The 23,799-nt window shown below is 39.8% G+C and overlaps 2 protein-coding genes across 3 annotated transcripts in view; one reads left to right on the forward strand and one right to left on the reverse strand.

The window, feature by feature from the left end:
* The window catches only part of flr (fleer), a 22,897-nt gene extending 1,286 nt beyond the window's left edge, over nt 1–21,611 (forward strand). Inside the window, exons 3-19 of one of the 2 annotated variants that reach the window (XM_036589987.1) lie at nt 549–758; nt 1,839–1,895; nt 2,899–3,034; nt 3,280–3,384; nt 4,554–4,682; nt 4,941–4,990; nt 8,086–8,238; nt 8,991–9,056; nt 11,437–11,490; nt 12,776–12,841; nt 13,630–13,706; nt 14,568–14,778; nt 16,589–16,660; nt 16,735–16,838; nt 18,159–18,237; nt 19,709–19,838; nt 20,274–21,611. In XM_036589987.1, the coding sequence (XP_036445880.1) occupies nt 549–758; nt 1,839–1,895; nt 2,899–3,034; nt 3,280–3,384; nt 4,554–4,682; nt 4,941–4,990; nt 8,086–8,238; nt 8,991–9,056; nt 11,437–11,490; nt 12,776–12,841; nt 13,630–13,706; nt 14,568–14,778; nt 16,589–16,660; nt 16,735–16,838; nt 18,159–18,237; nt 19,709–19,838; nt 20,274–20,410 (1,836 nt within the window). In that variant the 3' untranslated portion in view covers nt 20,411–21,611. The remainder of the gene's footprint in view (nt 1–548; nt 759–1,838; nt 1,896–2,898; nt 3,035–3,279; nt 3,385–4,553; nt 4,683–4,940; nt 4,991–8,085; nt 8,239–8,990; nt 9,057–11,436; nt 11,491–12,775; nt 12,842–13,629; nt 13,707–14,567; nt 14,779–16,588; nt 16,661–16,734; nt 16,839–18,158; nt 18,238–19,708; nt 19,839–20,273) is intronic. The other variant, XM_036589988.1, reaches the window with a different exon arrangement.
* cunh16orf89 (chromosome unknown C16orf89 homolog) overlaps nt 20,809–23,799 on the reverse strand; it is an 11,827-nt gene continuing 8,836 nt past the window's right edge. Inside the window, exon 8 of the mRNA XM_036589989.1 lies at nt 20,809–22,749. Within this exon, the coding sequence (XP_036445882.1) occupies nt 22,646–22,749 (104 nt within the window). The 3' untranslated portion in view covers nt 20,809–22,645. The remainder of the gene's footprint in view (nt 22,750–23,799) is intronic.

The raw sequence follows: 23,799 nt of genomic DNA on the forward strand, positions 1-23,799 counted from the left end.
TTTATTTAATTTCATTTTATTTATCTGATTTTAATTTTATTTTACCATGTTATTTAGGTGTGGATATATGTACTGTCCTTTCATTTTAATAGGTTCAGTATAAATCTGTATGCTTAATTCTTCCAAGATGTAATAGGAGCTGTACATTTACCCCTGTGCATGATTGCTTAAATAAAATTTAAAATACACACATGAAAAAAGGTTGAGCTGGCGGGAGGCCACAGAAACTATACAGATATCCACATACAGATATTCAGCAGTCATGCGGAAATAAAACATGTAAAATGTCTGTAGTTAAAAAAAATAATAATAATAATGTTATGTATGCTGTATGCTGAGCTCTGCATCTGTTTGCATCCAATTTTTAATGATTTTATTGATGAAAATGAGCAGCCTTGTACATCTGCGTGTACAAACAGATTTAATAAACTAACAAATTATTCATAGGTGCTAGTAAGTACCTATGAATAGTAAGAGACCCAACGTGTATCAGATGATGAGCTTCACTAAATTGTAAATGTTCTTCTCATTCCTCCCCTGTCTTTCAGTCCAGGGCTGCTCTCTCTCTCCTGGGCTATTGCTATTACCACATGCAGGATTTCACTAATGCAGCCGAATGTTACGAGCAGCTAATTCAGCTGCATCCAGAGGTGGAGGACTACAAACTCTACTATGCTCAGTCTCTCTATGGAGCATGCGCCTTCCAAGAGGCAATGAAAGCCACTTTTCTACTGGACAACCCCACGAGTCACACTAAGGTACGCAGCGCACTCTACTTCCAAACCTGTCACAAAAGGGAAACACATCCAGCAGACCCTAGGTCAGGGGTCGGCAACCCAAATATTAAGAACAGCCATTTTGCCACAATATTTTATGTCCATTTTACCATCTTGGCTGTAAATAAGTTGCAGTATGTCCTAATGTGCTAGTATAGGCTAACAAATATAAACGAAAACACAGACTTACTTTGCTCTGCTTTAAGCTTTAGCTCAGCTAAGCGCTTTTCCCACATCTCTGGCAGGAAATGTTTCTTTTTTAAGGTTCCACCTTAAACGGTGCAGCAGGCACTGTTTACAGTGGAGTGGGAAAATTTGAACAAGAAGCTGGCGAATGAGAAACTGACTTCAGCTTCATGACGTTTTAGTGTTCGACAGTTTCTCACTGCAGATTAAACGTATCAGGAAACCAGCTGGAGTGATTATAAATGCAAATCATCAATGTTTGTCTTAAATTTTCCTCTTTGCTGTTTCGTTAGCTACTAGCTAGGTGAGACTGTTGTCTGTGTTGCTATGGTGACCAGCAGTCTGCGCTGATCTTCAGGGTTAAAGGATGAATTAGCAGTTCTATATTAACTCCAGCGTTTAAGACCATTTATTGTTAAAACTGTTTTGAACGATCAGCAGAGCTTTATTTTACTGTGAAGGAGGATTATTTTATTTTTACCCTTTGCTTATTTTATTTCCAGTCAAAGTGGCCATTACAAGTTATTCATTTTTAAAGAAATATTTCTGTTTGCATAAGGAAGGAGAAAGTCAACGGAAAGTAACAAGTTTTCAAAACTGGAGTGTAGAAACTGATTTAAGAATCAAAAAAAGAGAAGATGGGACTCCTTACAATCACTTACTAGACCTGGTGGACCATCAGATGTCCATCAGGTGCCCAAGACTTTTGCACAATACTGTAAATGATTGAAAACTTTCACAGAAAGGTTGAGAAACATGTTTTTTTCACATATCATTATCTTTCCAATTATACTTTCTTGTGTTTTTGTTGACCAAGAATTAAATCATTTGGACAGCAATAAATGATCTTACATAATCTGTCTCTGTTCACACCAGATGGTAAAACTACAAGCTGCTATCAAATACGGAGAGGAGGATTTCCCTGCAGCGATGGTTAGTGTACATTTCTGTGTTTTTGAGCAGGATGACTTGTTCTGCATGTTTGAACTGTGTCGTGTTGGGAGGTGTTAAAAAAATTCAATACTGTCATCGTTTCCAAATATATCACAATATTGATCAAATTCAATACTGAGATATTTTCACAGTATCACAGAATCAGATGACATTTAGATTAGCATTAATTAAATTATTTAAGTTTATCGACTACTACCGTTCTATGCTGAAAAAAAAGTCTGACAAACCCGAAATGGACTACCACTCAGTTTGGAATCACTGTTTTCAGTAAGGAAGCCATCGTCATCCCCGGGTGAGCGTGAACCACTAACCTTTTGGTTAACAGCCAAATGTGCTAGATGATAGATTTTGCTTCACAATGGCCAAATGTTTAAAAGGTAGTGTAGCTTGTTCTGATTGGACTGTTTTCAATCAGAACTGTACCAAAGGCAACTGTACTGTAAACGGTAACCAGACTGAAAACGAATTTACAGAAAGAAAACTAAGTTTTGAATTGAAGCAAATTGAAGCATATGTCGTTGTCGGTTGTCGGTTGTCGGTTCAAAACCTCATATCTCCAAAATGGTCACTTTACAGGAGAAGGGAAAAACCTACTGTACTTTTAATGCAAGTCAATGGAACCAGACTTCATTTTGGGCCATTTCTTTTGGTCCATTCTTTGTGAAATTTACACACAACGTAAAGAGCAACAGGTATTTTCAAATTATGTCAAAAACTGAAAAATGGCAAAAATGGAGATACGAGGTTTTCATCCGACAGCAGCGATATGTTAAAATTTACAATATTATATAGATCAATATTGCTAAAGCTAAAAATCAGTATTACAGTGAGACACTGAAAGACTACAGATTATCGAGTGCTAGAACTTGCAGAGGAAACTTTACTGGGTGGAGTGGCAGATGTGGAACATTGCTTGCTGACCACTGCACAGCTGGAAAGAGAGCTTTTCTGAAGAGGAAACGTTTGGTTTTGGCTCCTGCAGGCCCTGGTGGAGCAGCTGCCTGTGGATGACCCGGACACCGATGTGGATCAGGGCTGCCTGCTCTACAAGCTGGGCGAGTATGAAAAGGCCTGCCTGAAGTTTGTGGCCTCTATGCAAGTGCTGGGCTATCAGCCAGGTGAGCAAGCCAGGACACTCACCCACCCACCCTCACAATGCATCACATGTATAGTGCACACAGTATCGCTCTGTGGCAGTTGCCAGGAAAAATAACAAGGTTTCACTGGCTTGTTGAGCCCTCAGGGTAGCAATTTTGATTTTATGGATATGGATGCGGTATAGAGATCTCGCGACCCCGGGGGGAGAGTGTTCTAAAAACACACCAGTCCTGCACTGTGTCATGTTTGTTCGTTCTCGTTGCAGATTTGGCATACAACATCGCCCTCTGTCACTACAGCCTCAAGCAGTACGCTGCAGCCCTCAAATACATCGGGGAGATAATTGAGCGCGGGATGAGGGAGCATCCAGGTTTGCGCTGCTGAAAACGTTTACAGTTCCCTATAATGAAAATGAGCTTGTGATTTGTTGTCTATGACTCTTACCTCCCTGAACCCTGAGCGTATTATTCAGTTACCACTATGAATTAATCATAGTTGCTTAAGCAATAGAACACGAGAGGGAGTGTGTTATTGCGAAATAACATCACGGCTGTGATTTGGTCGCAGGCACGAGCGTAAAGCGTGATATTGTAGCGTTAACACACGACCTCGAGTGTTCTATTGCTTTTATACAACAGTTAAATAAATAAAGTAATAAATTAATAAACTGGGCCGTGAACGCGGCGTTTAATATGTTTTAATGTTCGCAGTTCCTTCACCAAATTATAGTTCCTTAACAAGCAGCTTGTTGCCATGTCAGAGTAACGAACTCCGGTCACTCGCTGCACAGCGAGCAGTTTGTTCTCCAGCTCTAAATTCCCAAACTGTCATCACCACTGAGCTTTTTTTGTTTTTTATTGCGGCAGTTTTATGGCTCAGTCCGATTTGGTCAGACTCTGAAGATCTGACCACACGTTTGGCGAATGGCATTGGGTTCATTTCTGGCTGATTCCAGGTTGTTCTTCTGTCACAGCTGCCGACTGAAAAGCTGCTCAGTGGTGATGACAGTTTGGGAATTTAGTGTTGTCTCATCTTCAGAGTCTGACCAAATCAGCTGTCGGTCAAATGTGATCTTAAAAGTGTCCATTTTCTGTTTGTGGCAAAGTAAGAAGTAAAAATGTTCAAATGGCTTGAGCGTCTCCTACAGCCGTCACAGTCATTGCTTAGCAACAGTGTCTCAGCGGCGTGATACAGTATTTGTGAAAAAAGCCTTTCTTAAAGGCTTATTAGTTTGTCTTTGTATAATAAAAGACATTTGAATCTTTGAAAGGCTCTACATTCTTTGTCATTGTTTCGTTAAAATAATTTTATCATTTTCCCTTGTAAAAAGCTCATTAAACATACTCATCAAATTACTCGCTTACTAAGATAATCATCGGTAGCAGCCCTCATATCTACTGTGAAACTAATGCAGAAGTTATGTAGCTGTGAGAGTGAAGAGTTGAAGGGTGAAAGAATCAAGCAGGTGTGGTTATACCTCCAAATTAAATTACATTTAATACATGTTTATTTGTTCTACTGCTCTTTTTTTATCCACAGAACTTGGAATTGGCATGACAACAGAAGGCATTGAAGTGAAGAGCGTCGGTAACACGCTGGTGCTGCACAAAACGGCGTTGATTGAAGCTTTTAATTTGAAAGCAGCCATCGAATACCAGCTTAAGAAGTGTAAGTACTGATAGCAGAACCCGCCAGAGAGATCTAAGAGCTTGAAAAATGGTGCATCGTAATCAGTGGCTGTGCTTATACAGTAACCCTGACCATTGTGATACTATATATATGGTACTGATGTTGTTTTAGGCTATCAGTCTATTTATGTTGTTAGGCATTGTCTTGCTGAAAGAGTGGCTGTGCAGAGTAACACATTTAAGTGAAACAAAATAAAGCAAAAATTAATTTTTCTTGTTTTTTTTTGCTTCTCCACAGATGAAGCTGCTCAGGAAGCACTGACTGATATGCCACCAAGATCAGAAGAGGTGTAGTAATAATTGGTTTGCTTCTTTTTTGTAGCGTTTTGTAGCACACATTGTTTTGCCACCATTAGTAATCTAAGTAAGGGGCTTTCACAATTAATTTTAATCGATTTAAGCAAATCATTCATTAAATTTAAATTTTTACCTTCTTAATGATTAGGTATTGTTTAATTGCATGTTTTAAAGATTTACTGCTCTCTCTTAAGAAAATGGAGCCTTACGCAGGTCTTTATGTGATTTTACCACATTCACTTTTTTATGAAAGTATTTTGGATTCTGCAAAAGTGTTGTTTAGATAAGTCCATTTTTATTGGCCTCGATTAGCCATCAAATTAATTGATACATTTGATTATTACTGATATAATCAATAGCAGCAGCCTAACAGCAGCACCCTTCCATGCTGTCCTACTTTTCCTCGCGTTCATTCGATCATTCATTGAACCCCTTCCATGATTAAAGGGTTCTTTGCATGGTGAAAGTGTTCTTCAGATTGATGGAGAATGTGCTGTAGATGGTTCTATATAAAACCTTTTTGAATGGGGTTCTATATAGCACTAAAAAGGGTTCTACTATTGTTACGATGTCAGGCTTTTCACAATAGAAGAACCCTTTTTGGTGTTATATAGATCATGGGAAGGGTTCAGTGAATGTTCATGGTTCTATAAAGAACCATTGTCTTTGCTAAAGAACCCTTGAAGAACCATCAAGCCTGACATCGTAAGTGGGACCCTTTTTGGTGCTATACGGAACCCCTTTCAAAAAGGTTCTATATAGAACCATATACAACACATTCAACATCCATCAATCTGAAGAACCATTCCATGATGCCAAGAACCCTTTAATCATGGAAAGCATTCTTTGAATGTTCATGGTTCTATGTAGAACCATTTTCTTTACTAAAGAACCCGTGAAGAACCATCATTTTTAAGTGCGTAAGCTTATTTTGGCAGTTGTCAGCAGAAGCTGTCAGATGAGGTGAGATGCCCGTCAGTGGCTGCATTTTTTTCCTGAACAGTTCCTCAGAATCCGGGCGTGTTTACTCTTGCAAGCTCGCTTTTCCTGAAAGAGTTCATTGATCAACCTTTTTGGTCACATAGCCGAGTCAAAGACAGACAAGTCAGCGACAAAAAAAAATGAATCTCTCAAATTTAAACATTCCAAATCCTCGGCACACTCTCCTTCTCCTAATTATGGAATGGATGTGTCCTCTTTGCAGTATTGATGGGGCTTTAATGCTTCTCTGGCTGTGTTTGGGCTGTAGCTGTAAGTAGGGAAGCCCACACCTGTCTGCTGGAATGATGTAGGGCTGCAGAGACATGCCTCCGTGCCGGCACCCGGAGAGAATTAATGAATCCAAACAGTACGCCCGACTTACATAAGCCCTCATTAAACACACTGTTTCTGCCCTGCAGGAGAAGGTGCTCAGGAGTACTGCGGCGTGTACAGCCGAGTTAGAGGCTGGATTTTATCCAGTCATCAAAATATTTAGGTTTCCTTTCATTTAGCTGTCATAAAACTCAGAACATTGGACTATTGTGCAATTGTGTCATTTTTTTGCACATGTTGGTCTGGAAATTGAATTGAAGGGCATTTAGTTGTTTGCTGCCCTCTGCTGTTAACCAGTGAGTTGGTTGAAATTGTTTCTTGTGGGAAAACTGTAATATCTTACCATGATACATAATATTTGGCTACTATATGTGATAATATTCACAGGACAATAAGACTGATATTTTTAAAAAGTAAAGTCTTCAACCTGTTGAGTGAATCCAGTTTGTGATGTAAACAGTGGCTCAGCAGCATTAATGGTTGATTTCTGAACAGTGTTGGGGGGTATGATGATGTGACATCGTTATCATGACAAATCATACGATGATATGCTTTTCTGAGCATATTATAATATGTGGCTTAATAAGGGGCTCGGGGGCTCTCAAATGCCACAACCGTCTAAACGTTGGCCCTTGTCGGAGGTCTCGAAGTTGGATTTCTCTAAAAAGAATGAATGTTATTTTCGAAAATCACAGCTATCGCAGTCTGTGGTAAAAAGGTTCCAAACCCAGTACTTTTTGTCCTTCGTACATTTTTAAATGACGACATGCTTCAGAGGTCTACTGGCAGGTAGACTATAGTGTTAGCTGAGATGTCATAAGCTCATCTGGGTGGATGCAGCCCTCGTCTTGCAAGCCTCCTCCCCATCTGACATATAAATTTAGCAGTTTAACTGTCTGCAGTTGATCATGTTGCCAATGACATGAATTATATACTGTTCAATAACTTTGAGACAATTTGGGGTTCGGGACACTTTGAAGGGGCTCACAGAGGTTCATAGGGGTTTAAAAGGGTTCTGAGAGGTTCGTAGGGGTTGACAGGGGTTCACAGAGTCTTCTCAGGGGTCCGTAGGTGTTTGAAGGTGTTCACAGAGGATCATAGGGGTTTGCAGGGGTTTAAAAGTGTTTGCATGGGTTCAGAGATGTTTGTAGGGGTTCACAGGGGATCACAGAGGTTCATAGGGGTTCACAGAGATTCGTAGGGGTTGCATTTTGCCACAGAGACACAGTGCAAAATCCACTCATAGTTGTTACAGCTTAGAAGTGAAATATCTTGTTCTTTGTTATTTTGCTTGGGTTTTTGTTCAGAACACGGACATTAGTGCATGGAGGCAGTTTGACAAGATAGGGTGGATGTCATGTATCTCAGAGGAAGCATGTGCTAGCCTTCATTCTCCCAGCTTGGTAGCATTGTGTGATGTGGAGACCTAGCCTTGCTAGCAGGTGGGAATTGGCCATGACTAAATTTGGGAGAAGAGTTGGGAAAAATCCAAAAAAGAAAAATGGAAAAGAAGCTTCCGAGTATTACAGCTGTTTAAGGTTTTACTTGATACCAATTCAAATTGGTTGTAGTGGTGCACAGTACTTATGTAATAAAAAAAAAAATACTGTACTCAGTTTCTAATAGCAATTTAAAATGTGGCACTACGGGTGCATTGTGCCTCCTCAGGAAAGCTGAATATCATGATATGTATTGAGTCTGAAAATATCACATACCATATATATATTGTTGTAATATTCTATTTATTTATGCTATATTGCCAACTCCTCTAGGAGCTGGATCCGGTCACCCTTCACAATCAAGCGCTCATGAACATGGACACAAAGCCATCAGAGGGCTTTGAGAAGCTGGCCTTCCTCCTTCAGCAGAGCCCTTTCCCTCCAGTCACTTTTGGCAACCTGCTCTTGCTCTATTGCAAGTATGAGGTGAGGGTCTGTATTCTTAAAGCAGTGGCGTTTTCTTCTTTAGATATGCTCAAGCTTATAGTCCACCAAATAGCATAATGCTAACTGCATGTCTAAATCATCAGACACTTGCTTCAAACTGTGTGACGCTGTTCAGTAATATCTAATTGACCTGCTTTTGTGGTCTCTGACACTGTATGATGGGGTGGGCAATAGGACGATATTTTATTGTTATTGTGATTAGCTATGTCACAATATGCATTATCATTGTATTATTTATGTGACATTATAGGTTTTATTTAACTTATTAAATCTCCAGAAAAAAAAAAACCAGAAGTATAATGTTGCATATTGTGAAAATGCCTTGAAGTATTATGATATAAAATTTTTTGCCATATCACCCACCCCAATTGTATGACGTGATGTTATCTGTTTTAGCTGTGTGACATACAGTGTCAGAAACCACATATGAAGCAAACTTTGGACACCAGACATGTCACTGCTAAACAACTGAATTTGGAATAAGTTGAAAAATTGTAAATTGGGTTTTTGGCGCAACCATCACATTAAGGAAAACTTTAGCGTGAAGGTAAAAACCTGTGTGCTTCATTTATTACTTTCCTAGTGAGCACATTTTTGTTGGTTATGTAACACCACAAGCTGCGCTTTAATATGAGGGTTAAGCTCTCCCTGCCGTGCAGTAAAAGCAGGATTTTTTTGAGTGCTTTGTTATGAGAGTAAACATTCTCTCTTTTCTCTGCTTTTATTCACAGTACTTTGACCTTGCTGCTGATGTGATGGCTGAAAACGCACACCTCACTTACAAGTTTCTTTCTCCAGTAAGAGAAATTGTTTTGACTTTGCTTTCCACTGTGACTTTACTAATGATTAGTTAAGTAAGTGAAAGTTTAGGGGTTTATCGTCACTGTTTTGTTTTTATTTTCTAAGAATTGGTCAGAATCAGACAGTCAGTCTTTATCAGAGCTTAAAAAGAATAGAAGCACCTGAGGCCGTATTACAGGAACGTCCTATCTTTTTGTCTTAAGTTAAGATCTGACAGGTCAAGATAAGATTTTATCTCATTTTACCGCATCTTATCTCAAGTTAGGAAATCTTAACCTACTCGATCAAAGTCGACAATCGACTGTCTTGCCTGTTGCCGAGCAAACGACCATACGCACACAGCTGACATGTAAACACGTAATCAAAATAATGAAGCTAGTTAGCCAGACAGCTGATTTAACAGTTACTGATTTAAAGTTAGACAGTTACTGATTTAAAGGTCAAAACAGAACTAAAGTGAGATAAACTTTGTTATGAATATTGTGACACTGCTTTGTGCTGTTTATGAGAGCATCTTCGCTCACCAGTTTCAGTTTCCATTTCCCAGACGCTTTAGCTGACCACACTAACATTATTCCTGCTGATAAACAGACACACATTAAGCTCTGTCCTCACTACTAAATATTCCACAGTCAACTGTCAGTGGTATTATAACAAAGTGGAAGCGATTGGGAACGACAGCAACTCAGCCACGAAGTGGTTGGCCACGTAAAATGACAGAGTGGGGTCAGCGGATGCTGAGGCACATAATGCGCAGAGGTCGCCAACTTTCTGCAAGTCAATTGCTACAGACCTCCAAACTTCATGTGACCTTCAGATTAGCTCAAGAACAGCATAGAGAGCTTCATGAAATGGGTTTCCATGGCCGAGCAGCTGCATCCAAGCCTTACATCACCAAGCGCAGTGCAAAGCGTTGAATGCAGTGGTGTAAAGCGCCGCCACTGGACTCTAGAGCAGTGGAGACGTGTTCTCTGGAGTGACAAGTCACGTTTCTCCGTCTGGCAATCCGATGGACAAGTCTGGTTGTGGCGGTTGCCAGGTGAACGGTACTTGTCTGACTACATTGTGCCAAGTGTAAAGTTATGGTGTGGGGTTGTTTTTCAGGAGTTGGGCTCGGCCCCTTAGTTCCAGTGAAAGGAACTCTTAATGCTTCAGCAGACCAAGAGATTTTGGACAATTTCATGCTCCCAACTTTGTGGGAACAGTTTGGGGACGGCCCCTTCCTGTTCCAACATGACTGCGCACCAGTGCACAAAGCAAGGTCCATAAAGACATGGATGAGCGAGTTTGGTGTGGAAGAACTTGACTGGCCTGCACAGAGTCCTGACCTCAACCCGATAGAACACCTTTGGGATGAATTAGAGCAGAGACTGCGAGCCAGGCCTTCTCGTCCAACATCAGTGTCTGACCTCACAAATGCGCTTCTGGACGAATGGTCAAACATTCCCATAAACACACTCCTAAACCTTGTGGAAAGCCTTCCCAGAAGAGTTGAAGCTGTTATAGCTGCAAAGGGTGGGCCGACATCATGTTATACCCTATAGATTAAGAATAGGATGTCACTCAAGTTCATGTGCGTGTGAAGGCAGACGAGGGAGTACTTTTGGCAATATAGTGCATGATGTGTAACATACTGAACAGACCAGACAAGCACACAGACTACTAACAGATATTTCTCTAAAGGACAAATAAAATAAAAACACAGTCAATAGTTTAATAAAGAGCCAAAGTAAAAGGGGCTAAAGAGAAGTGTGAATTTTGGTACACATGCAGATATGAAATATCTATACATATGTAGGTCTGAGTAGTAATATAACTATCATGCACAGAATTTTACAGAATGATATGAGGATTTGTGCACATAAACATTATCTTACAGAGAAGTTGTACTTACTTGTAATGCAGTGAGGAGGTTTGTTTGGTTCAGTTTAAGTGTAAAGTGTGAGGCGTCCTGTGTTTGATGAACTGCAGCTTTAGGGAAAAAGCTGTTAGCATGTCTGGCTGTGCTGGTTCTGAAGGCCCTGAATCTTCTACCAGAGGGGAGTGGCTGGAGGAGGTGATGTCAGCTGAAATTTTGCCAGTGTGCTTCATCACCCTGCTGAGGTAGATGTTTGCAGACTACATCCAATGATACTCTCTCCCGTCCTGATCGTGCACTGGAGTTTGGCTCATTCTTGTAAGGTGGAGGAACCAGAACAGACGGTTATGGATGAAAATGAATGATGATTGAACAATATCGAATCAGCATCGGCCCTCAGTTCCCATATCGGTGCATCCCTAAACACAGCCATAGTACTCATTTTGAAGTGAATGTGATTTATTGTGAGATTTCTCTGTTTGAGTTGTGAGTTTGATGGTCTGTTTCTCTGTATGCAGTACTTGTATGAGTTCCTAGACGCCATGCTGACGTCCCAGACAGCTCCAGAAGAGGTAACAGTGGTCCCAAAACAGTCTTTCACTTCTGTTTGGTCAGTTTTATTAAAGTTCTACCATTCGTATGAAAAAAAAAACCATATCAACTGACCTCCATACAGATTTCTTTTTTTGGAACAAACCTGCCTATTGGCTCACTGGTGCTGATAAGACAGACCACTTATTATATTAAAATTTGGTATTGAATGAGACAGAATTTTTCAAAACCCAGTAGTATTGAAATAATTTGTTTGACACCAAAAAAGTTTTGAATTTTGATACTTGTCTGGAACACATTTAATTGGTTAAAAATAAAAGTTCTTTTATATCCTGTAACGGCATCTTTTTCCAGTATACCTCGGCCTCATTCCACTGATCACTGGTTGCTGCAGTCAGGTCCATAAATACAGGGTGATTCAAAAAGATTCATCTGATTTCAAAATGATTTATTTCACTTGTAAATCGTTACAGAACAATGCAGAAAATTGTAAATGGTTTAAAGAGCGTAAAGTTTATTATGTAATTTTACAAGTGCTCAGTATGAACCTCCTCCAGCTGTACAGACAACATCAACGCCATAGTCAAATTCATCCCATACTGGATTGAGCATGCCAGGGTGTCGCTGCACTCACGGCTCTTTCAGTGCGATTTCGGAGACCATCCAGTGCTGTGGAACCAACGCCGAACGCTCTGAGCTGTTGGAGGTTCACTGCAGACAAATATCACGTTGCACAGTTATGACGGATTCACTCTTATTGAAGTGGAGAATGCAGAAGGCTTTCTGCTCAGGGGTCTCATCTCCTCACAGACTGAAGGGAGCCGTCTTCCACTGACAGTCAGAAACTCTTTGACCCCCTCTTTCAATTGGAATGTGATTGGTTCCTAGGCGCCTCACGGTTATAAAAATATGGCGCTTTGAAATCGGATGAATCGTTTTCAATCACCCTGTATTTGGAAGTCATTGTTAAGTTAGCTGGAACATATTGGAGTTGAAATTAAACACGTGACCATGTAACAACAATGGTCATTTTACTCTTAAGCTGCTGAAACTACTTTTTTTGTGGAAGAAACTGCCAATATTGAAAACGTGTAAAACAGCGTGAGACTTCTTTGTTCTACTTTTTTCTGGAGGCGTAACACGCTGAATAGCGTCACGGCTGGAATGATCTACTGCGACCAAACCACAGCTGTGATGATGATCACCATAACCTGCTCCCTGTCCTGTTCTGTTGCTTCAGTACAATGATTATTACTGTTGCTTTGTACTTTGAATGACCCTGGTTTTTCTTTGTCTCGTCCCTAGGCCTTTCGGAAGTTGGACGAAATCGCTGGACGACTAACTGAGCAATTACGCAAGGTTACCAAACAGGTTACACTTTGTCCATTTGGCTTCAGTGTGTGAAAGTGAATACTGCATGCAGGAGGCAGGGAATGTATGACAGTATAGTGCAGATGAGGTTCTTATTTATTTAAAACTCGGCTACTTAAATACACAAAAAATTACAAGCCAGGTCAAGAAATTTTAAGTCAACCATTTTTTTTTCCTCTGTTTAGTTTAACATTTTTGGTACAATCTATTGGTACAATCTAAGGTAGGTCAGCATAACAGTTATAACAGGTTAAAATTACTCCAAAAATAAGCTGATACTGATATAATTTATCAGTTTTTACTCAGATCTTTCCCACAGATTCAGTCATGCTAATGCCCACCCACAGGCTGTGACTCCCAGTATCACAATGGTGCTGCTTCCAAATATGCCAATATATGTATAGGCCAAAAACTTCTCAACACTATCGTAGAACAGTGTCTCAGACATCAGGCAGTGCATTCATAACCGTGTCATGTAAGAACTTTCTTTAAGAGCTTTTAGAGGTGGACGTCTGGTTCCTATCACCACCACTGTGAACAATTCTGACTTATTAAGTTTATCTAGAACAGAACGCCTGAATGACTTCATTTTTATCGTAACCATGGAATTATGCAGAAATTCTGAAAAATGTATGGAATTCCCCTTTAAATTTTAACAGTATACCTAACAGACAGCAATAACTTAAGTTGTCTTAGGGTTAATAGCATTTTTATGTCAGAGAGGCAGAGGCAGAGGTGACTGAATATGAAACAGGCAGAAACATTAACCCTTTGTTCTATTCTTTAAGGTACAAGAATCACGCCGTATGAGGGACGACGAAGGCCTAAAAAAATCTCTTGAAGACTACGATCAACTTCTGGAGGAGTAAGTCAACATTTTGAGGCCTGAGCTTTACAGTCACTATAAACCAGCAACTTTTTCTAATGTGTTATTGAGCTTCCTCAATACACTGTTAAAAATGAGAGATCGGCTCAACTCAAAATGATAGTGATTACATGGCTTTTCTTGAGTTCAACTCAAAACTCAGAACTCAAACTTCTTAGTTGAGTCAAAAGTTCTCTAAATTTTTAGTTCTGCATCTCAGTGAGGGAAATAAATTGTTTTCATACTCAACTTCCCCACCAGCCAGGACTCTTTCCATCACAGTGTCCTTCTAGACATTTCCCCTCTTGGGTAAACACTTACGGATGGCTGTGGCATCGCTGGGTCTCAAACTCGCAACCTCCTGTTGGGGTGACGGCTTAGTCCACAGTACCACTCAGGAACACATGAAGCAGCTCAGATTTGTGTCTACAAATGTTTAATACACTGGAGAAAATATTTGTTGTTTTAATTTTATAGAATAGCATCGTCTCATGTGGTGCAACTGTCTAATAATTCATCCCAACATCAGGAGGTTGTGAGTTTGAATCCCAGCAATGCCACAGCTGTCCATATCCAGAAGCCCAAGAGGAGATAATGCCAGATGGGACTGCGTGATAGACGGAGCGCCAGCTAGTGGAGAAATTGAGTAAAAAACCGCAAATTCAGTTTTATTTATTTAACCGAGATGCAGACCTAGAAACAGTAGCTGGAAGAATTTTTGTTGTGTGAACTCTTGCGTCCTCAAGTTGAGTCAACTCAAGAAAAGCCATGTAATCAGTTACTATATCATTTTAAGTTTAGCAGAATTTTTACAGTGTACCAGTACACCCGTCTTTTGTTTATTTTGATTTGTTTCTGAAGGTACATTCCCGTGTTGATGGCACAAGCTAAGATTTACTGGAACCGCGATAACTATAACATGGTGGAGAAGATTTTCCGCAAGTCGGTGGAGTTCTGCAGTGAGCATGACACTTGGAAGCTCAACGTGGCACATGTGCTTTTCATGCAAGAGAACAAATACAAGGAGGCCATCGGATTCTACGAGCCCATCGTCAAGAAACACTACGACAATGTAAGTGCAGTGCAGTACGTAACACTCACAAAGGGGTGTAAGTGTTATGTACTTAATAACTGGTGCACATTTGAAATAAAATACATTTCAATGGCAAATTGCATGTCAGTTACAAATGATAGAGTTTTGAACCAGTAAGTGACCATTCTGTTTAAAGGGGAATATCACCAATCTTTTAAAATTTCTTCATAATTAAATGGTTAAGATGTGAACAAGGTATTTCAGAGTAGTTTGATGACAAATGCTACATTGTAGAGAAACGTACTGGGACTTTTCACCAGTAAGTTGGTGAAAAGTTCCAGTTGGTGATAGGAACCAGACGTCTAAAGAGGTTTATACCTCTAACGGCTCTCTCCTAGAAAGTTATTGCATGAAATGCTTATGAATATGCTGCCTGATGTCTGAAACATTGTTTTATGATGGTTTTGAGAAGGTTTTACCCAAAAATGTGTTACCAATAGGCTACTTTGGATATAAAACTGAAATAAGACACATGAATGCTCACTGGTGGTTTTGGGTAGTAAATAGCATGGCTAGATTTGCACAGACTGCCATATATTGCATATATACACCAATCAGGCATAACATTATGACCTTATTTCTACGCTCATTGTTCATTTTCTCAGCTCCACTTACTATATAGGTGCACTTTGTAGTTCTACAGTTACAGACTGTAGTCCATCTGTTTCTCTGCATACTTTTTTAGCCCCTTTTACCCTGTTCTTCAGTGGTCAGGACCCCCATGGACCCTCACAGAGCAGGTACTATTTGGGTGGTGGATCATTCTCAGCATTGCAGTGACACTGACGTGGTGGTGGTGTGTTAGTGTGTGTTGTGCTGGTACGAGTGGATCAGACACAGCAGTGCTGCTGGAGTTTTTGAACACTGTGTCCACTCACTGTCCACTCTATTAGACACTCCTACCTTGTCAGTCCACCTTGTAGATGTAAAGTCAGAGACGATAGCTCATCTGCTGCTGCACAGTTGTGTTGGTCATCCTCTAGTCCTTCATCAGTGGTCACAGGACGCTGCCCACAGGACGCTGTTGGCTGGATATTTTTGGTTGGTGGACTATTCTCAGTCCAGCAGCGACACTGAGGTGTTTAAAACCTCCAGCAGCACTGCTGTGTCTGATCCACTCAGACCAGCACAACACACACTAACACACCACCACCAGTCAGTGTTACTGCAGTGCTGAGAATGATCCACCACCCCAATAGTAGAGGAGGTGGTCATAATGTTATGCCTGATCGGTGTATATGTTGTATACACAAATTAACCATTTCATATCAAACCACTCTGAATGATCTGAGCAATGCCGAAATTTGAAATATTGGTGCAATTCCACTTTAACAGAGTTCATTCTTTTATATTTAATCTCTCCATTGAAATGTTATGATAATAATATCTTATGAATTCGTGTCTTATAAAAATGCTTTATATACTGTATTGTTATTGTAATGTTAAGAGATATAATTTGATATACTGTTTATAATTTACAGTAATGCCATATTGAACAAGAGTTAAAGGTTATTATAGAGTAGGCAAAGGAGTTAAAGTGGGAAAAAAAACATGTTGTTTGTTTGTTTTGCCCTCGCTAGCTGGAACAGTGTAACATTCAGGAGTGTCCCTGCAAAAGAAAGCCTTCGGTAAAATGAGTGGTGGAGTTTTCAGCGTGTTCTCAGAGTCGTATTGCCTGAATGCATGGGACAGTGTGTTGTCTGAAGCTTGCTGTTTTGATTTGTGTGCTGTTTGCTCGTGCTTGATCATCATCCTACGACTGAATAAGCAGCCATGCTTTCTCCCACAGATCCTCAACGTCAGTGCGATTGTTCTGGCTAACCTGTGTGTGTCCTACATCATGACGAGCCAAAACGAAGAGGTAAGTGTTAATGTGGAGGAAGTGGTTCATGCCTGTGCAGGTTTAAGTTTCTCATGTGTCCCATGTGTCTGAAGGCAGAGGAGCTGATGAGGAAAATCGAGAAAGAAGAAGAACAGGTGTCTTACAACGATCCAGACAAGAAGGTCTTTCATCTGTGCATTGTCAACCTTGTGATCGGGTATGTAGTGGATTGTGATGCATATTCAGAGACCTTCTGAATTTTAGGTACAAGGTATTCATTTTTCCAGGAGATGTTTCTGAGGTGATTAGATATAAGATAATCCACTTGCATAAGGAAGGAGAAAGTCAAAGGAAAATAAGTAAAAACTAGAGTTTCTTTTGAATTTTTTAGTTTATTCCTCTGTATGAAGAGCAGGTTTCCTTAAATAATGATTTAAGAATTTTGTTTTAAAAGCACATATTGACACTTTTGGCTCAAAAGTGGTTCAAACACCTGAAAGGTTTGAGTGCTGACATCACAACAAGGGGATAATTCATGATGGCTTTATTCCCAAAGAAGGCCTTTTTCAGCTGTTGCTTTAGTTTTAGCTTTAACGAAAAAATAGCATGTGAAGTATCGCTGTCGTCGGAAGAAAACCTTTCCATCTCCGTTTTTGTCGTTTTTCAGTTTTTGACATAATTTGAAAACACACGTTACCCTTTACATCGTATGTAAATTTTATGATGAATGGACTAAAAGAAATTACCTAAAATGACTTGGAAAAAATTCTGGTTCCATTGACTTACAATATAAGTAAAGTAGATTTTTAGTTTAAGTTACCATTTTGGAGATACAAGGTTTTCTTCCGACAACAGCGATATGTATTATTTTGACGATTAATTGAATAAATAGTGTGTGTTCTGTTTATTAACGTGATAGAGAGCAACATTTAGGAACATTTAAAATATGTATTATAAGAACATCTGACGCAAAATCAATTAAATGTTTTTAATTTTTAGATGCCACTTTCAGAAGTTTTGAGAAATCTTTCATGAACTTTTGACAGCCACACAATAACAGTATTTAATGCAGAAATCGTCACCACCGCTAAGATAAAGCTAATTACCACTATGGGGATTTCAGTGTTACGTTTTGCTTTTTTCCATATACATGCAATTTGTAACAGAAAACAGTTAATTTTACTTCAATTATACATGAAATGTGTTACAGTACAGTACATGTATTAATGAGCTCCTAATAGTGTGGTTTTCCTCTTTTTCTGTGATGCATACAAAAGAGTTGAGTGTTACTACCACCCCCTTGTGGAGAATTTGGTAACCATAGCTTTACAATGACCTCTTGGTTGGCTGAGAATAATGGTCTATATTGACGATACGCAGTTTTATCAGTATCAAGTTAAAATCTCACATATAAATGTTAAATTATATTGGCTGTTATCAGTTATGAGAGTTTTACCACTTTGGAAGTAGTATTACTGTCAACCACAAAATCTTCCTGTCAGTCAGTAATTTTAACAAAATCTAATTATGCTTGCAGGACCTTGTATTGTGCCAAAGGGAACTATGACTTTGGCATTTCTCGTGTGATCAAGAGCCTGGAGCCGTACAACAAGAAGGTATTCCTGTTTCTTTTCCTCTCCTGTGCAGAAATATGGAAAAATGCGTTCTACATTGAGCCTGTAATAGTTCAGACATATTCCATACCATCACCCCATTCTCCACACACTTCTGCTAAGCAGATGTTATTTTTATCTCGCCAAAAATGAAGAACATCCTACCATAAGCAGCTGAACAAACACTGTCCTCTCAGGAACGTTCTCACCCTCCTTCGGACAGCATCCTGCTGAGACAGATACTGGACGGACGAGCTACTGCATATCGTCAGCTGTTTCTGCTTTTGCACTCAAAGTCAGATATGAGTTACTTCACATCACATCTGCACAGTAGTACCTAATCGAGCCTAAAGCAACATCTTAAGTTTGTTTCTTTAGTTTTGCACTGAAGCTACGAGGCTCATCTAGCTAAAAAGTAATGGGAGATCATCGCATGGTGCTAGCTGCTAAAACTGTGATTATCACCAGTCTTGAAGCCTGGATTTGGACCTAATTTTTGCTGAACTATTGCTCTTAAGAAGGTGCCTTCATTAATGAAATCAGGTGGTGTTGGTCAGTACATACAAAAAAGGCCACAAAACAGTGCAGTGTGAAGGTCAGTTCCTGATTCAGCTTGATAATTGAATGAATTGAGTTGATTTCTGTGGCCCTCCATGACTTGTGAGGAATTCTTAAAAAGGGGGATTCCTCTGATTTTCTAACTGGCTGCATATTTTAATGGTTGAGATGTAAACAAAGTAATTCAGAGTATTTTTACGTGAAACGGTCCATTGTAAAGACACCGGTTTCTTTACAGTGGTGATGTTAGGAACCAGGGGTCGCAATATCTGCAAAGCAGTGTGATGTTGCTGATGGTAAAATGGTGGTAAATCTGAAAAAGTATGTTTTTTGTGGTCATTATTTTTCCTGACAACAACCTGCTTGTGTCCCCACGCCATGACTGTATCTAAAATGCATTTTAGGCCAAATCTTTCTCAAAAGTATCATAAAACAACGTCCCAGACATCAGGCAGTGTATTCATAACCCTTTTGTGTAATAACTTTTTAAACTCTTCAGATTTGTGAACAATAGGCCTCATTCACCAAAGAAGAAACCCACTTCCACAGTTTTCAAGAAGATTCTGACATTTACCAGTGTTTTCTTGGGATTTCTTAGGTAAGAACAGAATCTACACACTCAAGAGCACAAAAGTGTGAACAGTTCCAAGGTTTAATAACACGTCATGAATCTGACGTAGACTTATTTTAGGACCTTTCTCAAAAACGAATTTAAGAAAGGCTTGGGAAGATACTGGTGAATGAGGCCCGTCGTGAACAATTTTGCAAGAATGAAGCATTTAACATCAAACCACTCTGAACGGCTTCGATCACTCTTATCTGTTTCATTTTGCAGGAATTCTGAAAAATCGGTGGAATTCTCCTTTAATGCAGACATAATGCAGATTACTGATTGCAGACTGTGGTGTGATTTCAGCTTGGCACAGATACATGGTTTTACATCAAGAGATGTTTCCTCTCCCTGCTGGAGAACATGGCCAAGCACATGATCATGCTGAGGGATACAGTGGTTCAAGACTGCGTCCAGTTCCTGGAGCACTGCGAGCGTAAGTGTCTCTAACAGTGCGCTGCTTCCCGGTTACCATCGCTCAGTTTTCTTTTTCAGCACCAACACTGCTAATTATCAAATAGAATCAAATCGGTCATTTTTTTCAATTGGAAATTGTCACCGTAATGACTGTCATGGCAGTTTGTTGGCCAGCTTGTGTTAGATATCAATCCCTTTATTTAAGGACTAAACTCAATTGGATTTAAAAATAATGAACCTATCCTTCAGCAGCCACTGTACATTCTTTAAATGCAGCATGACTGTAACATTATATGTTTCATATTACAACAGATGAGCAGTTGAGTGTGTTTATCGTGAGTCTGTTATTCAGTTGGGGATAAAGTGTGCTGTTTTCAAGGCTGAGGCGCTAATTAAATTTCAAGCCTCCTCTTCTCAGCGGGGCTAATTACTTTTTTTTCCTCTCTCCCTGAAGTGTACGGAAAGGATGTGCCGGCCATCATCGAGCAGCCCCTGGAGGAGGAGCGCATACACATCGGCAAAAACACTGTCACGTTCGAGGCCCGCATGATAAAGGCCTTGTTCTATGAAGTCACTGGCTGGAACGACTAGGGTTATTAACGTCCTTTTAATGTTCGTAATGGTAAAATTATGCTGGGGTTGTTTTTACAGGACACTCCCGAACATGACCAGTACGTTCTGATTAAAAGAACAGTCCAGCATTTTTCACCCTGATCTCTATCTGTAGCACATGGTTAATTACCATAGACTGTAATTTCCCTTTACCTTCTAAAAGAACAGAAAAAACATTGGCTCACATTTATCAGCTCCTCACAGTAAGAATGCTGATCTGGGGTCAGCTTACAGCTTTTATATAACACAAAGTCAAATTACAAGAACTGGAAATACTTGATAAATAAGGGCCATTGACTGGAAACACACTGATGCAGCTGCCCATAGCTCTCTATTATAAGTGTGCTTCAATCAAAATAGCTCATTTTAAAGCTTAGTACTTTTTTAAAATAATTGTTTAATGAAAAATCAAATGTACATAACTTTCCACCAACTTTCAGCCGAGCCAAACACTAGAAGTAAATAGTCACCCAAATCTTTTGTTTTAATACAGCCCCAAAACTTCTCTCAATCCACTCAAACTGCATCCAGGTCCCCATTAAGCTACAAGCTGATTGTTGCCAAGAAACACTAGAAGTCCTTAGTCACCAAAATCATTTACGTAAATACGCCCTCAAAACTTCTCTAAACTTACTTAAACCACATCCAGCTCCTCATAAAGGCTGCACTGGGTTGTTGATGTAGCCATTGTAGCCAACAGGTTTTTCACTATATAAACTATACAAATATTCAGGTAGAAAATTTAATATTACTAATTATTTATGAACAGAAGCAGCACCGTCTGTAGTGTATATGCTTATGTGCGTCCATAGGAATCAGACTTTGGTACAGTAGCTGAATTCAGCCACACAAAGTAGTTTTGTTCATGTTAATAGCTCACAGTAAGTCATACTGTATCCTAAACCACACGAACAAGTGTGACCTGAATGAAGACGCGGTTTGAGAGACATTTTCTGGATGTACTTATGGAAAAGATTTGGGTGACTATTGACTTGTAGTGTTGGTTAGCAGTGCTAGTCTTGTAGCTCCAGCACTAAGCTAAAGAAGCAACATTTGGACACCAAACATGTCTTGGCTGATCAACGACATCTAGGCTAAGTGGACAATTGTGTGCATGAGATTTTTTTGCCAAATAATTCCGTATCAATTCAATACCAGCATATCGCTGCTGTCGGGAAAACTTATCTCCATTTTTGTTTTTCAGTTTTTGATATAATTTGAAAATACCTGTTGTCCTTTACATTGTATGTAAATTTCATGATGAATGGACCAAAAGAAACAGCCCAAAATTACTTGGAAGTCTGGTTCCATTGACTTACATTAAAAGCAAAGTAGGTTTTTTCCTTCTCCTGTAAAGTTACCATTTTGGAGATATGAGGTTTTTTTCTGACAGCAGCGATATGTTGGTACTAAACGTTTTAGTTTTGGTATTCGTAATTCATTATCGGTATCAGAAAAGTAAAACTGGTATCGTGCCAACTTTACAAGTAACACATCGAAATTATTACATGGTAATCAAACCTATGCTACAGTTGTAGCAGACAGAGATTAGGTGGAAAAACCTTTAATGTTTTCTACAACAAGAGTAGCGTACTAGAGTTTCCCAGTCTTGATGCTGGAGTCCCTCTGCACTGCACATTTTAGTGCTTTTCTTCATTTAACAGATCTGATTCGAACCTTTTATGAGGATAAAATGGCTATATTAAAGCAGGAGAACAGTAATGTGCAGTGCAAGAGGGTCTCAGTACTCCACAGGATCAGGATTGGGGAAAAAATCAAAAATATTTCACTGATTAATGCTTGTTAGAGTGTAATTTCTTTTGCAAAACCTAGTTTTTATGACTTCAGTCTTGCTTCCCATGCAGCTTGAGAGTACATGCTGTTACTGGAATGCAGTTAAACATGCATTATTGAGAAAGCTCTTTGGGTCAAAATGCACCCACAGGGGTTCCAAACTCTGAGCATCAAAAATCTGCTTTAACTCACCAACCTTCATTTCTTTTCTTACGTTAAGGCTATGATATATGTCTACTCATGTTTATCTTTATATGGCATGTTGTTTTATTACCAGAGCATCGCTCTTCGATACTATACTGCTATTTAAAAATGTACAGATTGTTTATTTTTCTATAGAATAAAAAGGCATGCGTGTTAGTGAATGTAACAGTTTGTTATTATTTTATGCACAGGTCCATAGCCACAGTGTCCAGAGTCTTAGATCAGCGGCCTCTTTGTAATGTCTTGCTCAGCTAGGTAGAAGTTGAGGTAACCGCCCAGTGCACTCACTGCAACACCCGTCATGTGACTCGAACATCCGTCTGCAAAAGGAAAAAACGCTCGGCAGTTACTAGCCCACCACAGTAATGAGGTGAAAGGTGAATGTAGTGGAGAAGAAGAGTAGGATAAATCTCTATTCACAGAATCACCAGCCATCACCATACACTGATCAGGCATAACATTATGACCACCTCCTTGTTTCTACGCTCATTGTCCATTTTATCAGCTCCACTTACTATATAGGTGCACTTTGTAGTCCATCTGTTTCTCTGCATACTTTGTTAGCCCCCTTTTACCCTGTTCTTCAGTGGTCAGGACCCCCATGGACCCTCACAGAGCAGGTACTATTTGGGTGGTGGATCATTCTCAGCACTGCAGTAACACTGACGTGGTGGTGGTGTGTTAGTGTGTGTTGTGCTGGTGTGAGTGGATCAGACACAGCAGTGCTGCTGGAGCTTTTAAACACCTCAGTGTCACTGCTGGACTGAGAATAGTCCACCAACCAAAAATATCCAGCCAACAGTGTCCTGTGGGCGGCGTTCTGCGACCACTGATGAAGGACTAGAGGATGACCAACACAAACTGTGCAGCAGCAGATGAGCTATCGTCTCTGACTTTACATCTACAAGGTGAACTGACAAGGTAGGAGTGTCTAATAGAGTGGACAGTGAGTGGACACAGTGTTTAGAAAACTCCAGCAGCATTGCTGTGTCTGATCCACTCGTACCAGCACAACACACACTAACACACCACCAACACATCAGTGTTACTGCAATGCTGAGAATGATCCACCACCCAAATAGTACCTGCTCTGTGAGGGTCCATGGGGGTCCTGACCACTGAAGAACAGGGTAAAAGGGGGCTAACAAAGTATGCAGAGAAACAGATGGACTACAGTCTGTAACTGTAGAACTACAAAGTGCACCTATATAGTAAGTGGAGCTGATAAAATGGACAATGAGCGTAGAAACAAGGAGGTGGTCATAATGTTATGCCTGATCGGTGTGCACTGTAGGCTGTGCATATAAAGCTTGCTTTTGAGTACTTTCATTTATTTAATTTTCAGTTAAAACAGGCGTTATGTACAAGTT

This window comes from Colossoma macropomum, unplaced genomic scaffold, assembly GCF_904425465.1.
Source record: "Colossoma macropomum unplaced genomic scaffold, Colossoma_macropomum, whole genome shotgun sequence".
Classification (NCBI taxonomy): domain Eukaryota; kingdom Metazoa; phylum Chordata; class Actinopteri; order Characiformes; family Serrasalmidae; genus Colossoma; species Colossoma macropomum.